The sequence below is a fragment of the Camelina sativa genome, chromosome 19 (assembly GCF_000633955.1).
Source record: "Camelina sativa cultivar DH55 chromosome 19, Cs, whole genome shotgun sequence".
Lineage (NCBI taxonomy): Eukaryota > Viridiplantae > Streptophyta > Magnoliopsida > Brassicales > Brassicaceae > Camelina > Camelina sativa.
Window position 1 is genome coordinate 25356445 of NC_025703.1, and position 23000 is coordinate 25379444.

Below are 23000 nucleotides of genomic sequence, written 5' to 3' on the forward strand. Positions count from 1 at the left end.
AAAAAAAAAAAAAAAAAAAAAAAACAAAACAAAAAACAAAAAAACAAAAGATTGAAAAGTAAGTGGATAAAATTTAAAAATGGCAAAGTCAAATGTACCTAGTAACCCATTTTCAACTGGTTCTTTTTAGTGTTAGTATCAATTTTTGGTCTAGTATAACTTTTAAGAAAGACTTGATGAATGGTGTGATTTTTGTGTAAAAGGTGATAAAGACATACACAAAATGCATTAAAATTTTAACTCTATCTTACTATTGACAAAAAAAAGGTACAAATGTTTTTGAATAAAGGATGATTTTTCATGTGAACACAATCTATGATATCGAATTACAAAACATACATAACTAAGAGTAAGAGCAATCAAAAATGAAAAAAAATATAGTTAAATGTAATTTTGTCAAAATCCACAAATTAAATAAACCTTGATGGATTTAACATAAGGTTTGTTGAGTATCTTCAAGAGCCGAACTGTTTCAGCATCATCACGAGTATTGGAATATTCCTACTAGTATGACAATTAAACCGGCTGTTATTCGACAAATCATGATAATTAAGACTTACCAAAATGTTTTGTTATTTTCTGAAGCGTTTCTAGTTGGTTATAGACCATGGGGTTATAGATGATTGAGTTAAACACTCTATATAATACTAGAGAAAGGTCATGTATACACTAATAGAATATTTTTAATTATTGTAATAAGAAAAGGATAATAAATTATTAATTTCAAGCAAAATAATATCTGGTTAAACTGAATATTATACATTGATATAGATTTTTTTTCACTTACTAATGATTAATGTAATATAAATTTTCTGACAAGTGGAAAAATTAATCAATAAAGATAATCTATATTAATTTTAGTTTTTTTTTCAACATTATGTCATAACAGGCTGACCCATTAGCCACATCCATACATTCATAGGAAACTAGACTCAATTTCTGGTGTAATTGTGTCTGTCCTCGGTAGATTTATCATTTGTCACTAGACTAAGATCAATTTACTATTAATTTTAGCTTTTAAAAAGTTAGTATAATTAGAGATGAATATTGTACAAAATCAAATTTTTACTATACAAAATAAATTTTCTTTTTATTTGTTGGCATATTTTTAATTAAGAACTCAAGCATACTTTCATGGTGGTATGTTTTGCAAAATCCAAATAGAGAAAGAATATCAGCAGTAGTATGTTTTAAATAATTAAATTTTAATAGACAATTCTCTCATATTTTACAAAATAAGTTTTTTTTTTTCAAATGTAGCACATTATCTATAAAGTTTCAAAAATAGCGTCATATTTCAAAATTAAAGCCTCTAAATATATTTCTAAAAAAAACCCTCTAAATAGTAAATATTAAATCTTACCCTTTCAGAACCATATTGTAAATGTAAAATGAAGAACCAAAACCAAAATTTCTTTTTGTAATTGTGTCAAATAGTGCTGTTTTGTGGAATATATACTATAACTGTCCATAAAATTTATTTTAGTGTTATTTTAAAGTATTTTTCAAATTTAAAACCTAAATAACTACAAGTGTACACAATAGTTCGTTATTGTTATGAAGGATCGATCCACTAAAACTAACAATATGCACTACAAAATTTGTTAGAGTAGAATGAAGTGTTTGTATATGGTATAAATAATATGAGGATGGACGAAATTGATAAACTAAAGTAGTAAAAACGGCTAAGATATTAGTAAATAAAGCTGGACTTGGGTGTCACAAAGTTCTCAGGGGTTTAAAGATTTATTCATGCAGGAAAATTGAGTGACGAGGGAAATCGATTAGATAAGTCATAGAACTCGAATCACACATATATATAATCTAATCTATCAAAGGATCAATTACCTATGTACATGCAAGCAACTTAATTTACTCAACTTTTACAGGCAATCACACAGTAACATAATACATTTGAGTAATATTCGATTAACATTCACAAAACTAAGCTCATCTATATAAGACAGTTTTGGAAATAAAACATTTAAATACTTTTGTGGGTTTATCAAACTTTTATATGGTAATATGTTACTAAGTGGCTAAGCTAAGCAACAAGCAATATGAACCTATAGTTTTTGAAATGTTTGCTTTTTTTATGAAAATGCCAAACTATGTACTTACATATACTTGCGTTTGCCATAAATCTGATTTAGATGAAAAGAAAAAAAAAAAGACAACCATAATAATTATTATTGCTCTGCATTTTGACTGCTACAATGTTTAAAGTAACACAACTTTTGCCAAAACTTGTTTTTAAGTAAAAATCATCGATCATCTTCTACATTTTNTTTTTTTTTTTTTTTTTTTTTTTGAAAGTTGTTAACTTGTGGTTTGAACTTTGAAGTAAACACACCAATTACATCACCTGTGATTAGCTTAGTCTATACGTTACAAGGATGTTTATCAAAGACTCATGATCTAACATAGAGAATGAGAAACCAAAAAGAGATACATATCAAACATTACATAGGTCATTCTTTTTTTTTTTTTTTTGCAAACACATTACATAGGTCATTCAAGTAATGTAAAATCACACTAAAGAGAATAATCAAGTCAGTGGTTTTAAGCGATTTAAAAAAACTTTCCTTCGGAAACAAGCTATACATTGAGTGTACGAGAGAAGAGACGCCGATTCATAAGGCTTAAACAGATGGTATGTTTGAGAAGGAGAAACCTTTATATCCTTTGTATGCGTAATATGCAATCCGTGTATAGTAAAAGCCCGGGATAAACAGAAGACATCCGAGTACAATGAAGAAAATCCCTGTTTCAACACAAAAACAAAAAGAGTGAGTGAGTTTTCAGTAATCATTAGTTTGAATAGTTTTCTCGAAATACAAAACTGAAAGGCTGTGCCCTGTTTTACGTTCTAAACCCCACTTGGTGTAGATTACTTCTCCAGTGTTTTGTTTAAAAAGATGGAAGTGAGAAAGAACCCCAAGGACAATGATTTACATAGAAACGATTAGTTGTGGAAGTGACAATGAGAATAAGAAACAAGTGATTGTCTCCTGTAGCACTGGTAAAGAAAATAACCTATTCTATTATACTAAGAATCTGATGCAGATGCTTTTGTTTAACATAGCAGTGAGTAGATGTGTAAAATGAACAATTAAGAAGTTTCAGGCAACCAGGGAAGATCAGTAATTTCAGTATATATTGCAAAGATGAGATCAAAGGAATAAACTTTATCGATTTCCACAAAAAATCTGACTCTGGTGATTTGGAAATTATCAGAGAGAGCAACCAAATCTAATGCCTCTGGTGATTTGTTTGATCAAGAGAGAGAGAGAGAGAGAGAGAGAGATCCACATGTTTCACTAATTGATCCCTAGAAAACCTTACAAACAGAGACCAAAACCAAGTCCAACAACACTAAGCAGTTTCCTAAAACGTTCTCTAGCTAATCCCTAAATCTCCCCAAACTAGAGGTTTCTTCAGGAAACTAACAAGTCTACACACAAGCAGGACTACCAAATCATCCACTAAATTCCTCAATCTAAGCTAATCAAGAACACAGTGAAGCGCAGAATTAGTAACAATTGGTTAATCAAAGGAACCGTACCGTGACCACGATCACCACCAACTCGGTTATAAGCCATGAAGAAACCAGAGACAATTCCCAGGGTTCCGAAGACGAGAAGAGCCACCGCGAGTGAGATCTCTTTCACCGGTGGTCGATTACTGACGGTGTACGAAGTCCCAATCATTAGGTCTTCGTCCGATATCGAGAACGCATGGTCGACGTATGCCATCGAATAAGCAAGCCTCCGAGTCAAGTTCGCCGGAATACGATTAGAACCAAAACGACGTCGATTTTAATATTTCTTTACGCTCGCGAGAGAAGAAGAACGCTGTGATTGAAGACGACGAAATCAAACTCTTTTTTTTTTTGGCTTCCTTTATGAGTGAGTTAATGAAGAAGAAGCATGACGGAGATATATTATTATAGATTGTTTCATTAATCAAAGCAACCAAGTCTTGCCGTTTTTGCTATTCACATGAAAACTACGTGTCGTTTATTTTTGTTACTAAACCGGAAGAACGGCAGAACGTCCGAATAATAGGAAATTTTACATTGACAACCCTATTTTTTTTTTTTTGAAAATATGACAACCCTATTTTTGTAGTTACTGGAGATTCTCTTCCTAGTCAATGAGGGGATCTTCAAAGCTCCTAACTTCTTACCTGTTCCTATGTATATAAAACCTTTTTGTTGGAATATCTGAAGTATGAATGACACGGATAAGCATCAGCCTTTTGCATCCTGGCTAGCTATTAATAAGCATACTTTTGGTGCTATATTAGAAATCCATATAAAAGAACCAAATTTGAACCGAGTTATGAATCAAGCTTTTCCTAGCTGGAATTACATCTCGAACCAAAACTCTGATGAGGATGGTCGTATTGTCCTCATATGGAAAGCTCATGTAGCAATAACTGTTCTTCACCAGTCCAAACACCTCTTCACCTGTGAGATTTCTATTCAAGGAGGTCATCGCATTTATTTTACAGCTGTATACGCTCCAAATCTAAGTGATGAGAGAACAGACCTTTGGTGTGAAATTCTGAGTCTTCAACAGCGATTGATGTTTGATACCATCCCTTGAGCCCTATGTGGATATTTTAATTAGATAATCCATCCAGCTGAGCATTCAAATCCTAGCATCAACCACTTTACTTCTCGAATGTTGGAGCTCCGGGATTGTCTCTTGCAACTTGAACTTTTCAACTTGCGTTTTCAAGGCCCTCTCTTCACCTGGACCAATAAAAGCGTTTCAAACCCAATAGCCAAAAAGCTAGATAGAGTTCTCATAAACAACCACTGGCTTACCTTGTATCCTGATAGTGTTGTATCATTTCTGGCCCCTGAAATCTATGACCACTCCCCCAGCCTCATAAACCTTTTTGCTCCCCTCCCCATTGCAGGCACAAAACCCTTCAAGTTTTTCAATTTCTAACCAAGCATCCTAAATTCCACCCTACGATTGAGAATGCATGGAATCTGGTTGGAAGTTCTTCTTCCTTGGAGCCCTGTTTGTCCTCTTTGAGTGCGAAACAAAAAACACTTATACGAGAGTTAAAAACACTATCGAGAGAGAATTTTTCAGATATCCAAAACAGAGTGCGTGAGACTAACCTTTTGCTTCAAACTGTGTAGGTTCAGGCAATGGCGACTCCATCTCCTAAAATTTATCAACAAGAAAGGACATTCACGCAAAGTGGGCGTTTCTCAGAACAATAGAAGAGGGTTTTTTCAGGCAAAAGTCGAGATTAAATTGGCTAAAGGAGGGTGATCTGAACACAACTTACTTTCACAGAATCATGCAGATGAGAAATGCATTCAATGCAATCCGATCTTTCACTTCTCTCTCTGGCATAGTGATTAATGATCCACTAGAGATGAGTTCTATGGCGATAACCCACTTTAAATCAATCCTAGCACCGTCAGTAATGCAGCCTGTCAATACGCCTCTCACTTGGAACCAGAGTACGTTGTCTTATAGATGCTCTTCAGACCTGAAGCAATCTATGGTAAAACTTCCTACAGCTGAAGAGATAAAGCGGATAATGTTTAAGCTTAATGCAAATAAAGCTCTAGGGCCGGATGGCTTTACCTCAGCTTTTTATAAAGCCTCTTGGGGAATTCTTGGTGAAGAGGTGACGTCCGGTATTCTCAAGTTCTTCCACACCTCCTTCCTCCCTTCAGCGATTAATGCAACCATCCTTGCACTGATTCCTAAAATCCCGGGAGCATCACTTGTATTTGATTTCCGACCCATATCGTGTCTTAACACACTATATAAGGTGGTTTCTAAGCTGCTGGTTGCGAGGTTAAAGCCAATTCTTTCAGACCTAGTTCAGAGAAACCAGACACCATTCATTAAAGGTCGATTGCTAGTGGAAAATACATTGTTAGCTGCTGAACTGGTTAATGGCTACCATAAGGCCAATGGACCTAAAAGAATAACCATCAAAGTAGATATTGCTAAGGCATTTGATACGGTTATATGGGAATTTATTTTTAGTTGCCTTAGAGGTATTGAAGTTCCGGAGATTTACTTACGATGGCTTACAGCTTGCATTTGCACTCCCTCTTTCTCAGTTGGTTTTAACGGTCACGTGCATGGATATTTCAAGGGAAGAAGAGGACTGCGTCAAGGGGACCCCCTATCACCATACCTGTTTGTGTTGGCCATGAATTGTTTATCAGCTTGTTTAGACAAAGCAGCAGAAGAAGGAAGAATTAAATATCATAATAAATTTAGAGAGATGAAACTAACTCACCTTTGTTTTGCTGATGATCTGCTTATTTTCATAGATGGGACAGCTTCCTCGCTGCACAATGTTTTACAAGTCCTCAAAGACTTTGAAGATGTGTCGGGTCTAGCCATTAGTATTCCTAAGACCAGTTTTTTCACCTCTGGATTATCTCAACCTGAAATAGACCAAATCACTTCTTCATCTGGGATTAGTCATGGACAGTTGCCTATAAGATACTTAGGCCTACCTCTGTGTACAAAGAAGCTCACCTTGTTGGACTGTGCCCCATTGATTCAGAAGGTCAAGGGTTGGTTCAATGATTGGTCCACTAGAACACTATCATTCGCAGGCAAGCTCCAACTCCTAAACTCGATCATAGCAGGGATCTCCAACTTCTGGTGCTCCGGTTTTGTCTTGCCAAAGAAATGTGTAAAAATTATAAACTCTCTTCCGAGTGTGTTTCTATGGAAGGGCACAACAGAGGGGCATCTTTCAGCCAGAGTTGCTTGGGAGACTGTCACGTTAGAAAAGAAGGAAGGGGGCTAGGGATTCACAACTTACAGGCTTGGAATATAGCTTGTATGATAAAGCTCATCTAGTTAATTTTCTTTCGATCCAGATCAGTTTGGGTAGCGTGGTTCAGGCGAGAAGTCCTCTCGAGTAATCTTAGCAGCTTCTGAACAAGGAAAACAAGCAACAAACACTCTTGGTTAACTAACAAGCTGCTGAAGATTAGAGAAATGGTTTACCCTTGGATTAAGTTGAAACCTGGAAATGGCGAAACGTGTCTGTTTTGGACGGATCACTGGAGTAGGTCGGGAAAAATGACGACTTACCTTCAAGGAGATGGGATCTATCAAGTTGGTATTCGTCGAGGAACTCGCCTATCAGAACTGTGGAGACATGGCGCTTGGAATCTTCCACCTGCAAGGTTGGAATCACAAGTCAATCTCCACATAGAATTTTCTACTATTCAGTTGACAGAGGATCCAAATACTTACCTTTGGTGGATTGATGACTCGCATAAGGACCATCATACTACAGGCACCATCTGCTCAGCGATAAAGGCGATACAACCCTCTGTTCCTTGGTATACTCTTGTTTGGTTTTCTGGAGGTATCCCAAAGCATAAATTTCTTACTTGGCTGTTCATACTGAATAGATCACCTACTAGAGATCGGTTACTTAATTGGGGTCTCCAAGTTGATCCACTGTGTTTACTCTGTGGGATCCAACCAGAGACTCGAGACCATCTTCTTTTTTACTACTCTTTTAGCTGGTCGATCTGGTCTGCTATTGCTACTCGCTGCAACCTCCACACATCCCGATCCTGGAACATGACTATCCAACGACTTTTGCACTTCTGGGGCTCACCTGACTCTAGGAAACTTGCACTACTAGCTTGGCAAGCCACGATCTACACAATCTGGTCGGAAAGAAATCATCAGCTTCACTAGAATAGTTTCAAGTCGGCTGATCTCCTCCTTCGTCAAATAGACATGCTCATCCGAAACAAAGCTTCTAGTTTGCGAGACACTCAACCGGAACTGTCTCTCTCACTTCTACACTTCTGGTTCTCTGGAAAAGAAGCGACGATGATAACAACAAATGTGACCTAATCTACATGAGATCTCAACTCTTCATCGTGAATGCATTTGGACGATTCAGGTGCAATAATGGAGTTTGGTTTGAGTTGGTTTGAGGTGGTTAATTCCCAACCGTAAACCTGGTTCAATTCTAACTTTGGGTTCAACTACTGGTTCCTTCCTAACTATGGGTTTGGTTTTTCATTTTGTTTTTCATTTTCTCTTAACGGGCTTCCGGATTGGGCTCTGGCCCTGTAAAAATTTGTATTCTCCTGCAATTTAAATTGAATGCCTTTAAAAAAAAAAGTTTACATTGACAACAAAGATTAGAAAAAATTCACTGTAATTTCGTTTTGTCGAGGCCAACATTTTTACCATATTTTTTAAATTTTATATATGGTTTCAAAAGTTACTAAGTTATAAGATCGCAACATGTGTCAAAATCTTATTATGTTGTAGATTATTAAAATAATAATTAAAAATTGTATTAAATTATACAATTTTGTAATTTTAAAGAAAAAAGAATCGTCTACATTATATTGAATTCCTTGGCCTAATCTTAAAAAAAAAAGAATTTATCCTAAAAATTTTACAATAATTAAACTTATACAAAACAGTCATACTTTATATTGAATTCCTTAGCCAAACCGTGAATAACAAATTATTAAGCATGTATATTATTATTAATCAGAAAATAGTGAATAACAAATCTATAAAAAATAACATAAGTTATGTCAAAAGAATCATTATTTTTGAAACATAATAGGAACAACTAATTAAGAAAATAACATTATATCTACATAAAATTTACATGTTTATATCAAAATCTTTAATCTTTGATTTTTTCCCCAGTATAATTTTGCTGATCTATTTTGGGTCTTTTATTCGTGCGGGTTCTTCAATGGAAGCTATCAGATGCAATGAAATGGAATCAAAGTATATAAAGCCCGCTAAATTAATAGAGAATGGAGACACTGATGGAGGTTCCAAAAGTAATTTTACAGTTAGTAGCGTTATAAGTTTCAAAAATGAGTCGGTGGTTATGTATTTGGTAGCGATTTTGTAATTTGGGAAGTTGGAACGATAAACCGTTTTAAAATTGGTTTCAAACCTGATATATGTGGTTTTCTATCGAATTTGGTTCGTAAACCGTTTAAATCCAGGTATATAGAGAAATATATGAGAACTTCTGATTCGGATAGAAATAAGTTGAGAACTTACGATTCGAGAATATTTGAGATGAGGTCATAGTTCCAAGTAGTTTTGGTACAATGCGATACTTCTGAGGAGTAAATAAGACATTGATCCTTAACATGATTATGACATATATAAATGTTTTGGATTGTTTATAAAACTTTTATTTTGTATATTTGAATTATCTAAGGCTTTATATATACCATCATGATTATAATATTCAAATTTTTATTTTAATTATGTGATATTAACTTTCTTTCAATTTCTTAATTTTAATTGGGTTGGTCATAAAATCATTGTAATAAAGTAAATAATTTTCACCAGTTGTTCATCCAAAATATATTTGGAGTAAAAACAATTAATAGTTAATGAAATTATGTCATAATACAATTTTAGTAATTATAAGAACTATAATTATACCAAAAAACATAAAATTTGTTTAATTTGTTTAAAAGAAAATTTATAGGTGGTGATAAAGAGCATGCTTTAACAATAAAATAATTTAGGGTTTAAGAGCATATTTTAATGGTGAAACATACAGTAAAATTCTATGTGGTTACTATATTATATGTTTCTTTAATGAATTCTTTGCATGTAAAATATTTTGTAATAAGTTTTGAGACGTTTTTGAAATTTGACAATAATAATATTTTTAAAGATGAGTATTTGGCAAAAGTTTTGGTAGGGGTCTAATTTAGCTTTAGATTATTGTAATAATTGTTATAATATATTAAAATATTAAAATATAAATAAGTGTATGAAGTTAAATACAAATATGATTTTGGTAGGGTATAATTTAGCTTTAGATTATTGTAATAATTGTTATAATATATAAAAAAAAAATTAAGTGTATGAAGGTAAATACAAATATGATTTTTTCTCTAACTAAAATTATTTATATATTTACTTCAAGAAATAAAATTTCTTTTTATATTTTTAAAACACTGTTTAAGATTTAGGATTTATTCTTAAAACAGTGTTTTTAAAATATTTTTAAAACACTGTTTAAGATTTATTCTCTTCAACAATTTCAATACCCGCACATCGTGCGGGGTCTTATCTAGTTGGTATATAAAATCTAGATTTTGTCCATAAACATATATTTTTTTTACAAATTATTCCAAATTTAAGATAATTATAAAAGGAAGATTCTCAAAAATAGCACCAAAATAAGTTTTTTTTCCAAATCTAGCACAATATCTCTTTTTTTTTGTCAAACCAAATGCTTTCATTAAGTTTCAACCGGTATGGTTGGTACTGGTTCAATGTCTACATTTAAAGCGGATGAGATAATAAGAGGGTTATAGGTAGATAAATTGAGAGAAGCAGGAGTTAAAGCGTTTTTTGCAAGTTCATCTGCCTTTCGATTGTCTTCCCGTGGGATGAACTTGAAGCAGATTCTCTCAAAACTCTGTGCCACGTTTAGGATGTCGTGTAGAATCCCATGGATCTCCTTGTGATGGATCTCCGAGTTGGTTGCTTTGATTAGCGTTTGTGAATCTGAAGTGATAGAAATAGTCTGGTATCCCAGATCTGAGGCCTATTGGATAGCTTGGTTCATGGCTAGTGCTTCGGCTATAAGAGGGGAGGCAACGTGGGCTACTGAAGCTTGCCCAGAAGCTACTGTTCCGGTACACGGGTCTCTAAAGATCCATCCAAGCCCTGCCACCTTAGAAGCTTCGTTCCAAGCAGCATCGGTGAAGCATTGGATCGTGTTCGCACTGATCGTCCTATGAGGTTTTCCGGCTTGATTGATTGTGCTTTTGTGTATTACAACTTGGGCTGCGTTCCATTATCTAGCGTGGGAAACTCTGGCTGAGGAAGTCGTCTTTTCGAAAATGAGTTTATTCCTCTGTTTCCAGATGTACCAGATGATCTAGGTACCCAGTGATCCATCGACAAGCCCTGTTGGAGGTAAGAAGTGGAATTTACTTAACAGTTCGATCCCCATCCTTAGATTTGTTATCGTCCTTGAGTCTAATTGTCTCTTGAATGGTGTCTGAGCCCACACTTGTTGGGCGAAACTGCAATGGAAGAACATATGCTCAGTCGATTCCTCTTCTCCGCAAAAAGGGCATACGGCCTCCAGATTGATGCCGCGTTCTTTCAATATTTTCCCCAGGGGAAGAGCATTTCTCATTGCTTTCAAAAGGAAGAACTTTAACTTCGGTAAACACTTAACATTCCAAATCTCCTTTTCCCATTTGAAATCTTCATGATTTTTGTGATCTTGTTTTGGTTCTAAATTTTGACATGGCAGATTGGTATCCAGATTTTGCAGAGTATTCTCCAGAAGGAGTTGGTAGCCAAATGTATCTATCCTCTGCACCCAGTCTGCTGGGTTTTAGGAGAAGAATCTGTTTCTCATACGAGGGGATAACTTCTCTAATCTTCTGAGCATCCCATTGATCTGATTGGGGCCGTAACAGTTCCGCAACTTTCGTATCCTGCAACTCTGCAGGGATTGGTCCCATTGGTACCGTTGCCTCTTTTAGTGAAATCCACGAGTCTTTCCACACCAAGGAACGTGCCCCTGATCCTATAGCTCTTCTTAGTTGTGCTTTTAGGAGATCTCTTCCTATACAGATACCCTTCCATCCATGAGAGGCTGAACCCGATGGTGTGCAATCCAGAAGAGACTGGTGATGGCAGTACTTCCCTAATAGGATTCTTGCTAGTAAACAGGATGGTTTGGTGAGTATTTTCCAGCTGATCTTTGCTAGAAGTGCATCATTAAAGGTAGCAACTTCTCTAAAGCACAGACCCCCTTCTTTCTTTGGTTTTGTCATTTTTGCCCAGGATATCCAACACATCTTTCTCTTCTCAGGTGAGGAGTCCCACCAAAATCTAGTCAGAGCCGATTGGATTCTCTTGCATAAAGATCCTGGTAGCTTGAAGCAGGACATTGTGTGAGTTGGCATGGCAGAAAGCACTGACTTGAGCATGGTGGATTTTCCAGCAGTGGAGAGGAACCTCGAGGACCAGCTCATTGCACGCTGTTTGATTCTATTGATAATGTCGTTAAACATGTCTTTTTTCTTCCTTCCAAAGGATTCAGGTAGTTCAAGCTATTTACCTAAACCTCCGACTTGTTGAATTCCGAGAATCTGCTTAGCTAGGTTCCTTGTACCTTCTCCTGTTTTATTTGAGAAGGTAACAGCGGATTTATTCTTGTTTATCATCTGTCCTGAAGCATTCTCGTATACTTTCAGGATTCTCATTAGCTCCTCACAACTTTGACGATCAGATCTGCAGAAGAACATTGTGTCATCCGCGAAAAGTAAGTGGTTGACTCGAGGGCTGGCTTTCGAGACTCGAACTCCTTGTAATTTATCTTCTCTTTGTGTTTTTTTACAGAGTCCTGATAGAACCTCACTGTAGAGTATGAAGACATATGGTGAGAGAGGGTCACCTTGGCGGATTCCTCTCTGTGGGTTGACTTTTCCGTGAACAGATCCATCTAGGAGGTAAGTGTAAGACACAGAAGTGATACACTCCATTATCCATTTAATCCAAGTTTGGTGAAAACCCATTTTTGTCATCACAAGTTGTATAAAATCCCACTCTCTGCGGTCGTACGCTTTACTCATGTCGGTTTTGACGGCCATGTAGCATCGCTTCTTAGCTCCCGAGTTCTTAAAGTAGTGTAAAACCTCATGAGTAATTAGTACATTGTCTGTGATTGCTCTTTTTGGAACAAATGCCGATTGATTCTAAGAAATGATGTTTTGCAGGTAGGCTGAAGACGCTTTGTCAGCACTTTGGATATGATCTTGTAGAACACGGAGCATAGTGCTATTGGTATATAATCTGTCATCTTCTGTGGCCTTTGGATTTTAGGTATGACTCTTACGTGAGTTTGGTTTGAATTTCTCGGCAGATTTCCTGATAAGAAGAAGTTCTGAACTTCTATGATGATGTATGGTCCTACTGTCTCCCAGTTTGACTGGAAGAAGCTTGCCGAGAATCCATCAGGTCCAGGAGCTTTATCTGCATGGATTGAGAAGCTTGCAAATTTGATTTCCTTAGGGGATGGTATGGCAATGAGTTTCTGATTCATTTCTATCGTGATGCAGGGTTCAATGGAATCATTTATTGCGGTAGTCGTGTCCCCCTCAGACGACGAGAACAGCTTTGAGAAATACTCGGTAATGACCTTACTTATCTGTTCTTCTTTGTAGACCGAGTTTCCATTCTCATCCTCTATCACTGAGAATTTGTTTATTGCTTTGCGACCCCTAGTAATAGCATGGAAATATCCGGAGTTTTTATCTCCCAGAGCTAGCCACATTTGCCTACTACGCTGCTTCCAGAACTCCTAATCTGCTTTGTATGCACGTAGGAGGCACATATTCAGATTGGAGATCAGTTCTGGATTTGCTTCGGGACTGGTCATGGCCTCCTCAAGCTTTGCTCTGTATAACTCGATTTTCTGTTGGCTATTCTGATGCTTTTCTTTTGACCAAAGGATGATTTCTCGTCAACATCTGGTAAGTTTCTCTTCTAGTCCTTCTTGGTCATCAGCCATCCAGGCCCTGTGGATCAAGCTTTTAATCTCCTCGTTTTCTTTCAATCTTCTATCATATCCAAATACACCCCGTTTCTTTTTTTGTGAGAGGTCAAAATTTATGATTATGGGGCGGTGATCAGAGCCTTCGAATCGCAGGTATTCATTACGACTTGACGGGTAAGCTTCAGCCCATGCTCCATTCGACATAGCTTTATCCAACCTACAGAAGACTATGTGATCATTCCTTTTGCCCCTCTTGGAGAGAAATTCCCAGAGTGTCGGAGGTCATACAAGTCACATGTTGACATAAAGGTGCGAATGTCTCCAAAAGACCCTTCTTGTCGTGGTGGACCCCCTTGTTTCTCTGAGGCATCTATGATTTCATTGAAGTCTCCAGACAGGAACCACGGTTCTACACGATTTAGTCCAATGGTCGTAAGCTGATCCCAGATAAGTTTTCGCTTAGTCCTTTCCAGTTCACCATAGACAAAAGTAGAGAAAAATGTTTTTCCTTCTGTTGTAATGCTCGTGTCTATATAATTGTTACATAAGACTAGTATGGTGATCTCCACATGTTGTTTCCAGAATAATGCAAGTCCTCCCCCTCCCGGGCTATGTGGGGGAACCAACAGGTGGTGTGCATAAGGCATCCAATCCAAGGTCTTCATCACCATATCATCACCATTTTTTGTCTCCATGAGGAATAAGATATCTGGTGAGGTATCCGAAGATAGCTCACGGAGTCGCCGAACTGTTGTGGGATTCCCCAACCCACAACAGTTCCAGCTCATAATCTTTAAGGAAGAGGATTTGGTGGATTTTGAAAATCCACCTTCTTCCTCGTCATCGCAGGTATTATTACTCCTTTTGGTTGGTTGGTTTTTGATGGTCTAGCTTAGGATAGTGCTTTCTCTTTTGTAAGGTTTTGATGGCTTGGTCCAGCAAGGTGTGTTCCCTTTTGAGTGTTTCCCTTGGTATGGCTAGATTTCTTTGGGGACCCATTAGTGAGGTTTCTCTTCTGACTTTTTGCTCCCAATAATTTTAATGATGTTTTTGATTGAGATTTCGATAATGCAGGTCGTCCTCTTCCTCGCTTTGTGGGTCTTACAGCTTCCTCCGAGGCCTGGACACTTGAGTTGATGTTATCTGTTCTTTGGGCTCGGGATCTCTCCTCAACAGGTGAGTTCTGGGTCGTGTCTATATGGGAGGCTGAGACAGTACTTTGGATTATGTTCTCTGCAGTCTTATCTGTTAAGCCCTTTGCTTCTCCCTGAATAACCCTCTGTTTTCTTGCTGCACTTTCAGTGGGGTCAGTAACTGCAAGGTATTGGACTGTGACTTCCCTTAGTTCACTCATAACTTGTTCTTTCGATGGGATATCTACAGGAGTGGGTATACGTGTGTTCCTTTCCACTTGGTGATTTGTCTCAGCAGCAGGAGTGAAGGGGGGTGGAGGAGTTGGAGGATCGGGATTGGTCTCCAATCTTTCTAGTGGAGGACGTCTTGGCCTTGAGGAGTCAGAGGCTTCGGTATGGTAGGATAGGATTGCAGGTACTTTCTCTCTCCACTGCATTCTAGTGTGCTGTGAAGGTAAGTTTTCTCTATGATACCGATGGGGAGAGGAAATATCACGGGACGACGTTCTACCATGGTAAGGATGGGCACAATGTGATTGTCTCATGTGGCTACTCCTAGGGAAATTTGAGTTTTTAGCCCCCGAAGTGTATGATCTTTGGCTTGATTCTTGTCCTAACCTCTCTTTTTTTGTTCTAGGAGTTTCAAGGTGGTCCCTTCTGGGCTCAGCGAGTTGCACAGAGGAAGTGGGAGCCCTGAAGTTATCTTGAGGGGTGTAGTAGTTTCTGGTAGGGTGGACACGAGACGGGTACCCTTGAATTTTCTTATACCCTTTACCCGACCCAACCCTAACGGATAATAGAAAAAAATTACTCGTACTTGACCCGTAAATAACGGGTACCCGAAAAAACGGGTATCCGGAAAAAAATAGTTGACCCTTTAAATACCCGACCCTTTACCTTTACCCGGAAAAATGAATATCCGATAAAAAAATTGTCAATAATCGCAATAATAATTTCATATTCCAAAATCCGAAAAGGAAAAATTCATAAATGTATACAACATATAGGTCCAAAAATTATAAAATTACAAACTTAAAAAATAAAAATAAAATATTAATTTAATTGGGCGTCGTATATATCATTTCAGTTGGACTAAGTTGAACATAGGCTTTAACTTTAACTCTATAATATATTTATAAATTAATAATAAATAATAATAACACAAAATATTAAAGGGTATTTACGGGTCGGGTAACAAAACGGGTAAAAAGACGAGTAACGGGACGAGTATTGAAAACTAAACTAATACCCTATACTCGTCCCTTACTCACGAGTAATATAATTATAATACCCTTTACTCGACCTGAAGCTGCGGGTACCCTTTTTTTCGGGACGGGTACGAGCCGAGTAACGGGTATTAGTGCCCAGACCTAGTTTCTGGACACTTCTCTGGTGTTTGAAACCTGGGTTTTTCCCGTTACAGGTACTTCATCTCCTTTTGTGGGTAGATCGGGGCAGGATCTTATCTCGTGGGTAAGTTTACCACAGTGGAGACAGTGGTTCTTTAGATTTTTGTATTCCAGGGTAATAAGCACTTCTTTACCATCAGAGAACTCTACTATAGTCTCCTTTATAATAGGTTGGAGGCCATCAACTTTTACTCTTATCTTTGCAGAAACATCCGTTATCTCCATCGTTTCCAGTTACCCTAGTTCTTCTCCAATGGTTTGGAGCATTTTTGGTTGCCAGTAGTGTTTGGGGAGTCCCTGAACTTCTATCCAGAACAGAATCTCGGAGGGAAATGTATCAGAGATTATTGGTTCCCAGCGTTGGAGGATGACCATCCAATAATCATAGTGGTAAGGTCTATTGGCCAATACCTTTTGGATATCTTCTTCAAAATCAAATCTGAACTGACAATATCCTCGTCCCAGGTCAGCTCCAACAACTTTTCTTTTGAGGTCCCAGCGGCTAACAAGGAAGGGGAAGAGGGACCAGAGTCTTTGTGCCGAGGGGTTAGTAAGGCGTCCCATGAGGGTAAGAGAGTTTTCCTCGATAAGTGCTGAGGTATCTAATTCTGGAGCTCGGATTCTTCTGCGAGGGGGTGGTGGGGCTTCCATATCAATTACTTTTCCTTTGAGGTAGTACGAGATTCGCTTTTCCATGTTGTATATAGTTGAGACAGCGGGAGGAACAAGTTATCGTTGTCAACAGGGTTAACCAAGGTTTAAAGGGTTACTGGCTTCTGCAGATCAAGGTTCAACAGGGGATAATTTGGTTGGTGGATGAGGTAGAGAAAAACATACTAGCCATTTTGAGGTTCTTTGCTTTTGGTTGTGGAGGCCATTGGCCGGTAAATGGTGAAGCAGAGCCGTCTCCGGAGGGAAGAAACAGCACCGTAGCTTGTGTAAACCACCGGTCAATCTACAGAGGAGTTGACAGACCGTTGGGTATTACCGTTTGTAGGACTGTTTAGTGGTTGAGATCCGGTTTTTTCAAAAGTTGTTACTGCTTTTGGTTACCTTGGGAACTGGGCCTGGGAGAGAAGTCGCCTACTTCTCTAGGCTATCCACATCATGATTTTTATTCTAGCACAATATCTCTAATTTCCAAATATATTTCAAAATTAATCTTTCAAAATTAAATTCTAAATTCAAAATACTAAACTCTATTCTTGAAAACTATACTCAAAATGTGAAATTGATAATCCGAACCTAAGAAAAATTAAATTTTAATATTTTAATATGTTAAATAGTGCTATTTTTGAAAATTTATGAAATGTGTAATATTTTATAAAACTTGTGTTAATGCATTTTAGGGTATTTCTCGTTATAAAACAGTGTTTAACTTTATTGTATAGTGATCGAAGTTTTGTAAAATCTTCGAAAATGTTATTGGGAGATTCGCTTCCACTCTTCTCGATATATAGAGTCAAGCCATATTTTGTATGTCACAACTCACAACTCACAACTCACAAGGATCGGTTGGGGTTGGCAGCCTTTAGCAAGCATCTTAACAAATATATTTCCCCAAAGCAATTTAGAAGAATATTGTATTTGATCCTATCAGGGTTTAATCTCATCTCCTTGAATCTCACGTGGCCTTTAATTATTAGCATTACTATTCTTCGAAACAATGTCCCGTTAACAATGTACGAAACAATGTTCGGTTAATAAATATATTCAACATTATTATACATAATATCGTAAATTAATCAATATTAATGGTAAATGCAAACGAAGAACTTGCGTTTGAATCATTTACTTGCAGGTGATCAAGAAATAAAAATTTTGACTAGATATTACTAGTAAGAAAGTCACAGTAAAATTGCGTTCGAGTGACGACAACAAAAACCATTGTTCACTTTGTATAATTAAAACTACTAAAACAATATCCAAATATTAAAAAGACTTTTTAACTGTCACTATCTTGACGTCAAAAACAAAAACCATTGTTCACTTTGTGTTAACATTTCAGGATCTTACTCTCACTTGTAAGATCAGTTTCTCTCATCTCTCTATCTCTGTTTTTGAACACTCTGTTTTGTTCATTGAATAACAAGAAAGTGTTAGAGAACTTAGAGAGACAACACAAAGAGATTACATTTTATTTTCGGATCTCAAGGATATCTTCCTTACAACACAAGCACACATACATATAGTTGTTTCTCTCCACTTTGCCACACACACACTTATGCCCATACCTTAGGCCATACTTCTACTCTCTTACACAAGCCACACTAGTAGCCACTCTACTTACTCATTGGAACTCTAGTTCCTTGATTCACTCTTACACATTCAACAACTCTTAACAACTCACTTAAACTCTAACTATGACTAGGTTTACTTTAGTTATCACAACTCTTCTTGTTGGACCTTAACTAAACACTTATTCATATGGGCCTTATCATCACCGATGGCCCAATTCACAAAACACAAACCCAAATGGTTTGTTGACTTTCTTCTCCTCCCTTGACTCCTCTCTTCACGTCGTCTNTCTTCCTTACAACACAAGCACACATACATATAGTAGTTTCTCTCCACTTGCCACACACACACTTATGCCCATACCTTAGGCCATACTTCTACTCTCTTACACAAGCCACACTAGTAGCCACTCTACTTACTCATTGGAACTCTAGTTCCTTGATTCACTCTTACACATTCAACAACTCTTAACAACTCACTTATACTCTAACTATGACTAGGTTTACTTTAGTTATCACAACTCTTCTTGTTGGACCTTAACTAAACACTTATTCATATGGGCCTTATCATCACCGATGGCCCAATTCACAAAACACAAACCCAAATGGTTTGTTGACTTTCTTCTCCTCCCTTGACTCCTCTCTTCACGTCGTCTCTTCTCCGACAACATTTTCTTCTTTACGGGAGCTTTGCTGCTTTGCTTCTTCTTCTTTGTCCTTCGACTGACTGATTTCTCTTTGTTGCAGATTTAATCAAGAACTCAATTCTCAACACTTTGTATAATTAAAAATTAAAAACTAATCAATTTGACTTGAACAATTGCTTTTTGAATATTCAAGGGGAGTTGGCATTCAAAAGCTTAACCGGACCGTTTGTTTTCTTTATCTTAGTTTACCAAAATGAAGCATATTTTGAGAGGGCTACCAAAAAAGAAATTTTGTGGAATTGCGATCGAGTGCAGTGGCTTCTGGGAGTTAAATTGCCTATGTACCATTTGTGATCTGTTTGTACACATAGGCCCGGTCGATAGGGCAAGCAAACGAAGCTAAAGATTAGGGATCAAATTTTTTTTGGGCATAAAGTGAAGTTGACATTGTCTTGTTTGAAAAAGGTTTTGTCGCCATGCATGGCTATTTTTTTTTTTGTTTCTCCCAGCCAGTGGTTCCCACCCACACCGGGTTAACTCCAGTTTGTGAAGCGTGTAATGCATTTTTATGGTCATCTGGCTGCTGTTGATTTGTCTCTGCACAGCCATAGACACTTCGAGTTGAGCCTCAGACCTCACTACTTTGGTCTTCGTTTTCTGAGCGTTTTGTTTGGAACAAAATATTTGGCTCATGATCTTTTGTTAGTGTGGGACGAGCATGCAATATGTTTTCAGCAGATAATAGTACACGAACGGAATCTTTGTTAAAATACTTTGTTTTTGTTTGTTCTTTGGCACATAAAAAGTTCAAACCTTAAAGTTCAACTCATATAAAATTATACTAATTCAGAATTTGGAAAATAAGAATAACTTTGTTTCAATAAAATTCGTGAAAGTCCATACAAAAGAATACTAAATGCACGAGCTCAAAGAATAAATCAAAATGCATTTTTTCGTGAGCACACAAAATCGTCTTCAAAACAAAGTTATGACCAATTTTTCTGTATATGAAATGTAATTTTGACGCATATTTATGTTATGCAAACGCCACCAGCTACGTAGATAGATGGTTTATTTGAGATCATCAAGGGATTCAACTTAATAGGGGCAGAATTCAAAACTCATATAAAATTAGGATCATACTAATTTCAAAATATTTGACCGTGGCAGCTGCCCCGGTGTATGCATGCGAAGGTGCGTCCGCCCTTAAAAAAGTCTCTAACCAAAGTAGAAACATCAGTAAAAGGGTCTCTTTGCACGTTTAATATCTTCGGTGGCAAAAATCGAATCAAGCGAGAATTCTCAGACGTATTCGCACAACGGTTAGATTAATCCTTGTTTCCAAACAAGCCCAATTCTGAAACTCTTCCTGATAGTTCCAAGTACACAGATCTCGAAGAGCTATTTCCGAGGATCCGACAAAATGGCTCCAAGATCCGATTCACAAACCCTAGCAACCGGCTCCGGTGTATCGGACGGTTCAGATCAATCCTCAATCGATCCTATATTCCACCTTCTCCGAATCCTCCCGTTCTCATTCCTCCGACCACCACGTCTCCGTCTCAAGATCCCATCCTTCACGCTTCCTTCTCCGATGACTGTATACGCTCTGATCCTCCTCACGTACTTCCTCGTCGTATCAGGTTTCGTCTACGACGTCATCGTCGAGCCTCCGGGTATCGGATCGACTCAGGATCCGATCACTGGAACTATACGACCCGTGGTGTTTATGTCGGGTCGGGTTAACGGGCAGTACATTATTGAAGGTCTCTCATCTGGGTTCATGTTCGTTCTCGGTGGGATTGGGATCGTTATGCTTGATTTAGCTCTTGATAAGAACAAAGCCAAGAAGAGTGTTAAAGCTTCTTATGCGGTTGCTGGAGTCTCCTCGATTGTGATCGGTTATGTCATGAGTATGCTATTTATCAGGATTAAGATTCCTGGTTATCTTCATTAGGTTTTTTAGATTAGTGCAATGTGTAATGATGCAATCATAAGAGTGATCTCACTTGAAAAAAGTTGTGTTTTTTTTAAGAGTTTTCTAGGTTTTGTATGTCCATTGTGACTTTGTTCGAACTCAGTCCTGTATCTCTTTGGATTTGAATCAAAGTCTTAGTAACGGTTCTATCGAGTTCTTTTGGCATCTTTGTGCATTTCTGTGTAGGAATAATATAGTGGCAAATAGGAAAGTTTGGATCTTTAAGTGAATTTGTTTGTCTTGTTTCAATCTTTAAACAGGCATATATTAGCTATAGCAGAGGAATTAAGAGTCGGAAAGTGAAAATATTCTCCTTTGGCTACGAATTAAGTGTTGATACTTTGGTATGTGAAATACATAGTTTCGCTCATCTAACTAGACTGTGATTGTCCGAGTATGGGATATAACTGAGAGTTCTAGCCAACTAAATAATGTGACGCCCTGTGTGTTAGCTTTAAATTTCTGCTTTTTTGGAATTGCTTTCTTTGTCAGGATCTTTTGCTAATATGTCTAAAGAATCAGGAAGAGAAGGGGATAGATTTTCTGAAAGAAGACACTTTATTCATAAACAAAATTTGGTGTATAGAAACAGGAACCTGGTGCAAGCATGAATAATTGGAAAAAAAAAACAAGAATTCTAGAATCTGAGGAACATATTGAGATACTCTTTATACATTTTATGATGCTAATAAGCTTGGCCTTGATACTACAGTTGTGCATAGCTTGTAGGAATATGGAAACTCTTGGTTGTTGTCTCTCCTATCTGCTGAAGTAGGTTTTTGGAGAAAACAGACGACGGGGAGAGAACATTCCAGAATACCTAGGCGAAGCAAGACTGTCAATGGAACGGTACTCAGGCATGATGAACCCTTCTCTCTCCTCTCTGTTCCAGCTTCTTGATCCGCCATTGAACGTCCCATACTTCACCAATTTGCCTAATCCCCACGACTTCTTTTTGCCGGGACTCTTTGGTGAGCCACCGTTCATCTTCTGTGTCAGATACTCTCTGACCACCTGCAAATTCTGCTCCATCACCTCGACGGGTGGGGACACAAGCGGGTTTCCTTCAACACTCAGTTTCCTTAACCGTCTCATGCAGCCAATGGACTCAGGCAAGGCAGTGATCTTGTTGTAGCTAACATCGAGCTCAATGAGGTTCATTAAAAGGCCAATGGAAGATGGGAGAGCGGAGAGGTACTGGAAATTCTGGCTGACATTGAGGATCTCGAGGTTGATGAGATTCTCGAGATCGTCCGGTAGAATCATGAGGCAGTTGAGACGGGCGTCGAGGACACGGAGAGAGGTGAGGTGAGTAATGGAGACTGGGAGGCTAATGAGCTTGTTGGAGTTGACAGAGAGCTTCCTTAGATTGGTGAGTTCAAATCCAATGGAGTCCGGTAGTCTGATGAGTTTGTTGAAGTTTGCATTTAGTTCGTCCAAAGACCTCAGAACAGAAAACCAATAATATAAGGTGAATTATATGGTTTGTTGAGGGTAATGCCAGAGTTTTATGAAAGTAATGGGGGAAAACCTGCAATGTTGGATAGATTTGGGGAGGGAAACAAGAAAGTTGCCGGAAACATTGAGAGTCTTGAGCTTAGAGAGACAACCAATGGAGTTTGGCAGAGCTTTGATCTGATTCGAGTGAACATCTAATGCTATCAAGTTGAGTAGTCTCGCTGTTAGTGATTCTGGTATCGTCTGTGTAACATCCAAAATAGCACCAAACGTTAGGAAAATTGTATATGAATCTGAAAACAAAATATTTTACATTATTTCCAGCATTAAAATACATCTTATCAATGTTTTTTTTTTTAAATCATAATTTTGGATTGTCTCTGTCGGAGAAGTCATTGTAAATTTTACTACTATTTAATAGGGACTGACATTTGAATCGGACAAAGATTAAGACTGAACTACAAGTAGTACTAAGCCGGCCACTATATCGAATAACCAAGCAATATTTGAAAATTAACATAAATAATTGGCCATTTTCAAAAATTTCGAGGAACCCAAACCAAAAAAAAAAAAAAAAAAAC

General features: G+C 37.5%; 2 protein-coding genes and 1 pseudogene across 2 annotated transcripts in view; 1 reads left to right on the top strand and 2 right to left on the bottom strand.

Annotated features, from left to right (window-relative positions):
* LOC104767149 (transmembrane protein 230-like) lies at window positions 2345–3918 on the bottom strand. Its single transcript, XM_010491187.1, has 2 exons — window positions 3566–3918; window positions 2345–2764 (listed from the first exon to the last, which is right to left on the bottom strand). Exons 1-2 carry the CDS (start codon window positions 3753–3755, stop codon window positions 2643–2645), a joined length of 312 nt encoding a protein of 103 aa, XP_010489489.1. The 5' UTR covers window positions 3756–3918; the 3' UTR covers window positions 2345–2642.
* On the top strand, window positions 20333–21117 carry LOC104767151 (annotated as a pseudogene).
* The window catches only part of LOC104767150 (plant intracellular Ras-group-related LRR protein 6), a 2916-nt gene continuing 991 nt past the window's right edge, over window positions 21076–23000 (bottom strand). Inside the window, exons 2-3 of the mRNA XM_010491189.1 lie at window positions 22493–22662; window positions 21076–22405 (exon numbers count right to left, since the gene is read on the bottom strand). Coding sequence (XP_010489491.1) covers window positions 21721–22405; window positions 22493–22662 — 855 coding nt within the window. The 3' untranslated portion in view covers window positions 21076–21720. The remainder of the gene's footprint in view (window positions 22406–22492; window positions 22663–23000) is intronic.